Source organism: Rhinolophus hipposideros, assembly GCF_964194185.1.
Source record: "Rhinolophus hipposideros genome assembly, chromosome: 20".
NCBI classification, from domain to species: domain Eukaryota; kingdom Metazoa; phylum Chordata; class Mammalia; order Chiroptera; family Rhinolophidae; genus Rhinolophus; species Rhinolophus hipposideros.
Window position 1 is genome coordinate 35,229,611 of NC_138066.1, and position 9,856 is coordinate 35,239,466.

Below are 9,856 nucleotides of genomic sequence, written 5' to 3' on the forward strand. Positions count from 1 at the left end.
GACATACAGAGCCGCGTGCGGCAAAGACTACATCTCCCGCGGGGCTTTGCGGCCCGGCCGGGCCACCTTACCCAGAATCGCTCCCTCTGCAACCGCGCGTCTTTCCGCGGAGGTCCCGGATATAGTTGCGCTCTGGGCCCAGTGGGCGTGGTCTCACTGGGGCGCTGAGACCTGGGGCTCTCTTATTGGTTATGGGTCTTACAGCTGGATTGGACGCGAAGAGGAGGGGCGTTGGCCGTGGCGCGCGGCACTCACGACAACCAATCAGAAACCTGGCCCGGCTTTGGCGGGAGGCCGGAAAGCTGCGGCTGTGCAGATTTGGCGCGAGAGTGGCTGGGCTTTTCTGCTGCTGGTTGTTCACGAATTTGTGAAGAATCCCTGAAGCCGTGTGCTAGAGACGTGAGAAGGAGCTGGCACTGAGGTGACGCAGCCCTGTGGGGTGGAGAGGAGAAGATTGCTCGGGAGGTCTGGGAGCTGGTAGGCAGTGGAGTTGGGTGGCAGGGCCCGCGGGTTTCGATGAGGCCCGAGGTGAAGTGAGGGGAGGAGAGCTCAGATCGCTGCAGCTCAGGTCTGGGTAAGGGAAGGGAGATGTGCGCCTTCGGAGTAGTTTGGCAGTTGTGCGCGGGGTAAAGAAGTTGAATGTTGTAAGAGGAACATGTTCTGCGGGGGGAGGTTAAGAGTTGTGTAAAGTGGGGACTGAGTGCAGAGTGATGCCTCGGGAAAACTACGGAAGGTTGCTGGGCGAAGCTGGTGATAAAGGTAGACCCCGTGCCTGGGGTGAGGGAATTAGAAATATGGAAATCACTCAAGATAAACTAAATGGCGTTGCTCAAGTGGGTAAGAACTTGGGCTGTGAAGCCAGAATACCGGGTTTGCTGTGACTTTGGACCTCTGTGCCTCTCAATTTTCTCATCTTGAAGATTATTTTAATAATAGTATCTACCGGGGAGGCGGTTAGTTCAGTTGGTTAGAGCGCGGTGCTGATAACACCAAGGTTGCCGGTTCCATCCCCTCATGGGCCACGGTGAACTGCGCCCTCCTAAATAAATAAACAAACAAACAAATAAAATAATGGTACCTACCTTTCAGGTAGGGTAAAATTTAGAGGAGTCGATACCTAACATCTTTATAACAGCTTCTTACACCTAAGAGGTAGACATCAAGTGTTCACTATTATTGCATAGATTTGGATGGGAAGCAGAACTGGATGCTAAAATATTGTTGTAACATCATTTACTAACGAAGTGAGTGTTGATCATTGGGATACATTCCACGTTCTTTTTTCCTTCAGTTTTACATACCGATTGGTTGTTCTCCTTTTTTTTGTGCCCAGCTGTGTTGCCATCATGCCTCAAACGCGATCCCAGTCACAGGCCACAATCAGTTTTCCAAAAAAGAAGCTGTCTCGGACATTGGACAAAGCTAAAAACTCTAGTGACACCAAACTAGAACTGACAAAAGTCCAGGCCATACCCCGTTCTCCTTGTGTAGTTCTGCCTCTCAGCCCCAGAAAACGCCTGGGTAAGCTATCCATTACATAAGTGCTTTTTGATTGGTAGCTCTTGACCTCTCCTTCAATGATAAGATGCCTAGTTCTCTGAAGCAGCTTTCTACGTTCTGTTAAGACCTCTCTATTCACTTTGGTTATTTTCAGAATGGTTGCTAAATTCTTACCGAACTTCAGAGTTAAGATCACTTTCTAAAGTATTTAATAGGTCTGATCTTCAATTCCTTAATACTAAACTTAATTTTGTTGGTATTTTAAATGACCTTGCAGTTAGCTATACTGTATAGTATTTTGAAACTTGCCTTAATAGTGGTGAAGTTAAGAGACACAGGTGACATTCTTGTTTTAGAACAGTGGTTGGTAATTCTTCCTTGTTTTAGATAATTTCTTTTTAATGCGGGATGATGGGGCAGTATCTGAAAACACTTGGTTGTCACAACTGAGGAAATGCTAGTGGCATAGTGGATAAAGACCAGAGATGCTGCTAAACATTCTGCAATGAACAGGATAACCCCCCCCACACACACACACACAGTGAAGAATTATTTGGTCCAAGATATCAGTGGTGCCCAGGTTGAGAAACCCTGTCCCTGTTTTAGAACCATCTTAGAATTTGATCCCACTATAACCCATTTGGTTTCTACCAAACAGTAGTAAGATTCAGTGATGCCATCTGGTGGCCAGTATTTGCTTCTAAAATGAGAGGCATTTTATTTTGGTGGCTTTGACTTATCATAGAAATTTCACCTCTTTCTGGGGGAGGCAGAGATCTTTGCAAGTCCTTTTACTATCCACTACCGTGAATGACCATGTTTTTATTTTAATGTTTCAGGTGATGACAACCTGTGCAACACTCCTCATTTACTACCCTGTTCTCCACCAAAGCAGGGCAAGAAAGAGAATGGTCCCCCTAGCTCACATTTACCCAAGGGGCGTAGATTGGTATTTGACAATCAGTTGACTGTTAAGTCTCCTAGCAAAAGAGAACAAGCCAGAGTTCACCAAGACAAAATATGTTCCTCAGTTCAAAAAGGTCAAGAGATCACAACAAATTCTGAGCAGAGATGTCCCCTGGAGAAAGAATCGGCACGTGTGAGACTCTTCAAACAAGAAGGTTTGTTCTTACATGGCCGCTGTTAGTGCAGCGTCGTAAACAAGGCTGATGACTCCAGAGGAAACCCATTGGGTCTTCTCAGTCACCTCTGTTGTGTCTAATTGTCTTTTCATATCTGGCACAGGCACTTGTTACCAGCAAGCAAAGCTGGTCCTGAATACAGCTGTCCCAGATCGGCTGCCTGCCAGGGAAAAGGAGATGGATATCATCAGGAATTTCCTGAGGGAGCACATCTGTGGGAAAAAAGCTGGAAGTCTTTATATTTCTGGTGCTCCTGGAACTGGAAAAACTGCCTGCTTAAGCCGAATTCTGCAGGACCTCAAGGTATGTTGAGAGTATAAATTATGATGCTCTTGCTAAAATGACAGTTGGTTATTAAGGGTTAAGAAAAAGTAGAAGTCTTAGGGGGTTGAAGTTTTCCCCAAAAGAAGACATTTTTAATTTCCTTGTCTAAATCTTTCCAATTGAAAGTAGAGCTTATTCTCCTATATGCTATTAACTCCTCAAAGACACCTCAGGTTCCATCAAATCTTTATCTGAAGCCAAAATAACTCCCGTGTTTGCATTTTCCTAGAAGAAACTGAAAGGCTTTAAAACTATCATGCTGAATTGCATGTCCTTGAGGAGTGCCCAGGCTGTATTCCCAGCTATTGCTCAGGAGATTTGTCAGGAAGGAGTATCCAGGCCAGCTGGGAAGGACATGATGAGGAAACTGGAAAACCATTTGACTGCAAAGAAGGGCCCCATGATGTAAGTATTGCTCTGCTGCATGTGGCTGTGAAAATCTGCAAGCTCTGTTACCCCCACACTCCCATCCTTGAATTTATCGGTTTGCTCATAAAAAGAGCATTTCCTATATTTGTTTTATGAGAGGTCATTACATAGCTTACAGGGAAAGAAGAAAGGAAAAATACAATACGCCTTCTAATTTTAAGTTGGGAAAATGTTTTCAAACTAATTGCTTGAAAAACCTCTATGTTACTTTTTCATGATGGGGGGGGTATGATTGTAACAGTGACTGGTGAAAGGGCAGATTATGATCTTCAAACTGGTGTCGGCTGTAGGAATGTGACCTAGAGTCAGCCCAGCTCAAACACACTGGAGAGTTAAGAAGGTGAACATGGATACTGATTGTTTCTCTTTATTGTAGTGTGTTGGTGTTGGATGAGATGGATCAACTGGACAGCAAAGGTCAGGATGTATTGTACACACTGTTTGAATGGCCATGGCTGAGCAATTCTCGATTGGTGCTGATTGGTTAGTGCTCAATTGTTCATGTTACATGGTGGTTCTAAAGAATTCTTTTTTTAATCTCTTCATCTTATTTATCGCCTATTATTTTATTTTAAACCAGCTTTCTGCTTTCTTATCAAAATGAGTTACCATAAAAATAATGGTATTTTTAATCTAAGGCAAGTCAATTTTATTAAGTCTGAACATAAATGGCATAATACTGCATTTCAGAGACTGTTGATTTTTGGAGTATCTGGTCCTGCTTATCAGTGAACAATTCTAAACCTAACTTCAAAAGAGTATTCTGTGATGACTATGTACTAATGAGTATTGGGAAGGGTGGGAGCGAGAAGCAACAGTTGGAATGCTGGATTGGAACTGGGAATTTTATTTAGCTTTCAGAGGGTTGATGTTTCCTTTTAGGATGATTTGACCAGTGATGATTGGTATTATTTATCTGTTCCTCAGGTATTGCTAATACCCTGGATCTCACAGACAGAATTCTGCCAAGGCTTCAAGCTAGAGAAAAATGTAAGCCATGGCTGTTGAACTTCCCACCTTATACCAAAAATCAGATAGCCACTATCTTGCAGGATCGACTTAATCAGGTGAGTGTCAACCACTGTACCAAATTGTGTGTTCCTTGGATCACCTGTGTTGGGAAAGCCATAAAGAGAGCATTTTTATATGAATTTTCACCCATGGCTCCATTTATTGGATGCCTCAGTGTTGAAATTAGAATAAGAGAGGAATCACTCATGTGCTTCTTTGATGACCTTTAAAAATAGGGCCTACGAGAAAACTTTCTCTTTTGAAAAGGACTAAATAAATTTTTGTTTTGTTTCATTTTGTTAAGTTCTGATTGCCTTTTTTCCATTCATAAATCTCTACCACGTTCCTAGGAAATACTTAAATGTGTGAAATCTCCATTTACTTATGAGCAGAAAAGGCATCTTAGACCCTAAAGGGCGGCCAATCAAGTTTAGACTTAAGTGTGAAAATATTTATGTCTGGGATCTAAATCACAGAGTGGGAATCTTATAATTCAAACTGTCACTTTCTTTGTCTTGAACGAAGGCATCAAAAGATCAGGTTCTGGACAACGCTGCAATTCAGTTCTGCGCCCGAAAAGTGTCTGCTGTTTCAGGAGACGTTCGCAAAGCACTAGATGTTTGCAGGTGAGTTATGGCACTTTTGGCTGCTTTTATTAAAAAAAAGAAATGCCATTAATTGTCTCTTGTAACTCAAGTGAATGTGGCTTAAGAGGCTCCATTCTGCCACTTTTTATGCTCAGAAAAGAGGACTTGTTTCTCAGTGGGGAGCTCTGCATTTCGACCGTGTTAATGTCTGAAACATTATCAGTCCATTACCTACAGAGGGAGGAACAAATGAGATGTTGCTGGCACTCCCTGTGGTGATTATAGATTGGTTAATTACATTTGTATTAAAAAAGACTCCAGTTTACTTTTCCATTAGCTGGTCTCAAGCAGGTTTATTTATGGACCTGAACCATCTTTGCCTTTAGAGAATTTTTTCCTTCCTTTGCTTTTGTGAGCACCCCTTCCTCCAGTTGGTGGTCCCCACAGTTGTAACTCCAGACCTCTCTCCCTTCCCATCCCCCTTCCCCTCCTGCTGGGGAAAGCCTCTGTGCTGACTGATGAAATTTCTTCCTTCTCAGTAGGAACACTGGGTCCATTAAAATGATACTTACTGTGTTGGCCTGCTGGTCCAACCTCCCCCTACTGCCATGCAGAAGATCCAGGTCTGGCTTATGGCTTCCTGTGGTCAAAGTAGTTTGGAGAGAGCAGTGGGAGAGTAAGCTCTTCCTTTTGCTAGATGTCATGATCCTGGGTTTGAAAGTTTCCCCTAGTCAGCAAACTACTTGGGTAAAGACTTGCCCTATGAGCAATAGTCATGTAGTATGGTGTGGTTTAGCCTACACATATGCCATGTATGTACAACTGAGGACTCCCCTTTTAGGTCCAGTGTAGACAGGTGATAACTGGCTCTCTTTAGTCAGTCGCCCATACTACATATTCTCTCCTATCCGTGACATTTTGTCCTCATACAAAATGTTATTATTGGCTCAATGTATGATGACCTACTTGGCATTTATAAGAGGAAACCATGTAGTGTTGAAGTTTCTCAGATTCCCTGGTCTATGAATTATTTCAAGGCAACTAAGTCTCCTTTAGCAGAGACATAACCCAGTTTTGTTTGGGAGATTTAAAATTATAAAACATGTTGTTTTTTGTTAATGTGTCTGTTTTTGAGCTTAGTTTGGTATGGTGTTTGCTTTGGCTCAGCCTAAATTAATTTCAGAAATACTTTTTTTTATAGGAGAGCTATTGAAATTGTAGAGTCAGATGTCAAAAGCCAGACTATCCTCAAACCACTGTCTGAATGTAAGTAGTTTATTTCCTTCCTGTTTTCCTTTATAATTGGAAGCTTAATTTTTCTGAGGAAACAGCTAGAAAGTTGTAATGAACACAGTTAAATCCACACTCACCCATTTTTGTGTCTGTCTGTTTTTGGTCTATTTCATCTGCTTATTTCAGTCTTGCCTGCCAGTACTATAATCCGTGCATTACTGGAAATGCGTTCCTCAGGGTGTTACATAAATGGTTGGGACAGAGTAAGTTTTCTTTCCAAGCTCTAGGAATGAAAACTGTAGACAATAAGGTTGGATCAGCTTCTCTGGGTGCTTGTGTTTGTGTGCAGTTTAGGTCTCAATATAGGTGAAAGCAAAGCCTGGTAAATAAGACAGATAGTGAAAGAATGGAGTTCAACTTGGGATATTTCAAACCTTTAAACAAGCCTAGGAGGGTGGAGGTATAAAGCCGATACTGCTACAGTAAACTGCAGGCTATTACAAAAATGGCAAAGGCAAACTTAGTCTTGCTTTCCCTCAGCCTTGTTCTCTTAGCTATGGCAAACATAAAATGGCCATGAACTACGTATCTCGTCAGTGTTCAATATCCAGTGTTAATCTTTAGAAACAGAACAGTCTGATTTGATAGTTGCTTCCTTCACTCCTGCACTGGTTGAAAGTTATTAAAATTGTTTCTAGCATTACAGTTCCACAGAGAACACTTTCTATTTTTCATCATCTTGTTCCTTTCAACTTTAAGATTCTGCTACTTGATCAGTGATCTCCAGTTTCTCCACTACTATTAGGCCTCTGCAGGACCTCATTTGTAGTAATCAAATAGAAGCAAATTGTTGTGGGGCAACTACAGATGGTCACAGGAAGTAACTTTCAGCAAAGATTGTTACAGAGCAAATCCCTCCTCTGTCTTGCAATTCATGCATCTCCAAACAATGCAGCCATAGTCCTGTGCAGCTTGTTGGCAGTTTCCCAAACTGCGGCCTCGGAGATGGTGCTATCTGCTAAGATATCCAATGACATTTTCTCAAGTGTTGCTCTACTGTAGATCAGCTTGGGCAAGTGAACCAATCCTCAAAGGTCATTTACGGAGTCTATGTAGAGGACTTACGCAGGATTGACTTTACTATCCTTTAGTCACTTGTTTGATTCAAAATATTAGTTCATTTTCCCAACTATTTTCTTCCTTAAATATCAGGCATATATCATCTTTGCTTCAAGGTTCTGTTCTTTTGTACTTTTGAGATATTAGGAACTTCTAAGGTAAAATGCAATAAGTAGTCTCTATCTGGTTCTTACTCTTTCATGAGGTGGCTTTTTGTCTCTCTGAGATTATTTGCACTCTGCAGGGCAAAATAGCTCACCATTCTGCCCAGAAAAAGGATACCCTACTTTCCAAGTCATCCCACATTATTTTGGCCTCTTTCTGAGGATACTGTTGTCTCTCATCCTTGCGCTTCTAGTTACAGAGTTGGAAACTCTGCTTTGCCACTACATGACTGCACTTGAATTGTCTCCAACTAAAACTTAGTGTCATGTGTCTCAATACACAGAATTTTTCAAAACCTAATTAAGTTTGATTTATTTATTTTATAGGTAAATCACCCTCTGAGTCACTGGTTCCGAAGCGGGTTGGTCTTATTCACATATCCCAAGTCATTTCAGAAGTTGACGGTAACAGAATGACTTTGAGCCAAGAAGGAGTACAAGATTCCTTCCCTCTTCAGCAGAAGATCTTGGTCTGCTCTTTGCTGCTCTTGACCAGGCAGCTGAAAATCAAAGAGGTCACTCTGGGGAAGGTTAGTTGGGAATCTCAGCAGATGGTGCTGGGGTGGAGACAAGAATCTGCTTTGCAGAGCAGATATTTTCCAAAAGGCCTATCATGCTCCAGCTGATATGAATTAAAAATGGATTTTAACAGTAAGACTAAACCATACAAAAGGCAGCTGATTTTATTTTCCTTGGGTTGTGGTTGAGAGTTCACCATTTATAATCTTCTCCCCTTCATTTCAGGAAGAATATAAAGCCCCTTTCCTGCATTACAGTATAGGTTTCTGGCAATTATCTACTGAGTGCCTGTTCAAGGATTTTATTGAAAAGAGGGAGAATTGGGGTATTGAGATAACTTTTTTGCAAACCTAGACTCGCATTTTTTCCCCCAAAGATTATAAGGCTGCAAGAGATATGATTTATAAGCAACATTTGTTCTCCCCTGTTTCCTCCCAGTTATATGAAGCCTATAGTAACGTCTGTCGCAAACAGCAGGTGGCATCTGTGGACCAGTCAGAGTGTTTGTCACTTTCAGGGCTCTTGGAGGCCAGGGGCATTTTAGAATTAAAGAAAAACAAGGAAACCCGCTTCACAAAGGTACAACTAACTGCTTCTATGTGACATTGCTTTTAGTTGTCCTGTTTTGGAGAGCTTATATTTTGCTAAAGTACAGAATTTTAAGTGATCAAAATTAGATGATTTGTTTTTATATTAGGTAGTTTATTAAGATGTGGGAGGATGGGACTGTGGTATGAATGAGGTTTTTTTATAGGCCATTGAAAAAGCAGTGTTTAACTTGCTGGTCTCTTGTGAGAAAAGTTTAACGTGGTAGACATTTATGTAATAACTGCTTTTGTGAGTTCATTGTGAAAAGCTTTATTCTCTTCTTTCAGGTGTCTTTGAAGATTGAAGAGAAGGAAATAGAGCATGCTCTGAAAGACAAAGCTTTAATTGGAAATATCTTATCTACTGGATTACCTTAAATTCTTTTGTACTAATACCCCACCTGAAAGTATCCAGCTGGCATTTAGAAAGCTATAAAGTCTTCATTTTAGTACCTCATATATTCAGGTTTGAAAACAAATATGACCTTTTTAATTTAAAGTGATCAATTTTAATTTATAGATTTAAGAATATTTGCACAGAATAACGTCTTTGGGTCTTACTATTTTTATGCATTAAAAATTACCAAGTAGACCCTTTTGATTATATTAACTACCTTGCAGGTGTATAGAGTTATGTTGTGGAATTTGTATATAGTTATCTCTGTTTTCTCAAACATTGGTATATTTGAAAGAACTTTGGGACTAGAGTCAGAAGAATGAGAAAGGATGATCCAGGAAAATAAACAAGTCCACATGGAGAGTTGGAGGACATTTTGTGATCAAAGAATTTGTTTCGTTTTGGAGTATACTGTGTTCACTTTGTGGATACTTCCACATTGTGACATTTGAAAGACTTCCTGGGTTTTTAGGCATTCCCAAGGGTATGGGGTTGGTAAGGAGAATGTAACTCTACAGATTGTGAATATATTTATTTTCAAGTTGAATTCTTTGTCTTTTTAAGCAGTCACATTTCAAGATAGCTCCCACTTTCAGAAAATTTCTCCCTAAACTGTACCACAATCTTAGTTGTCCTCAGATGAAGCCACTCGTTTCAAGATGCCTTCGTTTGGGGTTGGGTTTTCATCTAAATCTCATGTTTTTCTAGTCTTACTAGATCAATTAATCCATAGGGTTCCTCAAGTCTCCCCCTTTCTGGGTTTAGTTTCCAGTGGCATTAAGTGGCAGTTTGTGATGGGGACAGCAGAGGGCACCATTATAACACTGACTGCCTTGAAAGTGAA

General features: G+C 41.1%; 1 protein-coding gene across 1 annotated transcript; it reads left to right on the forward strand.

Annotated features, from left to right (window-relative positions):
- Positions 1-129: 129 nt before the first annotated feature.
- CDC6 (cell division cycle 6) lies at positions 130-9,557 on the forward strand. Its single transcript, XM_081028145.1, has 12 exons — positions 130-421; positions 1,334-1,521; positions 2,340-2,621; positions 2,746-2,945; positions 3,196-3,371; positions 3,772-3,878; positions 4,323-4,462; positions 4,932-5,032; positions 6,195-6,259; positions 7,837-8,039; positions 8,467-8,607; positions 8,904-9,557. Exons 2-12 carry the CDS (start codon positions 1,347-1,349, stop codon positions 8,991-8,993), a joined length of 1,680 nt encoding a protein of 559 aa, XP_080884271.1. The 5' UTR covers positions 130-421; positions 1,334-1,346; the 3' UTR covers positions 8,994-9,557.
- Positions 9,558-9,856: the final 299 nt, after the last annotated feature.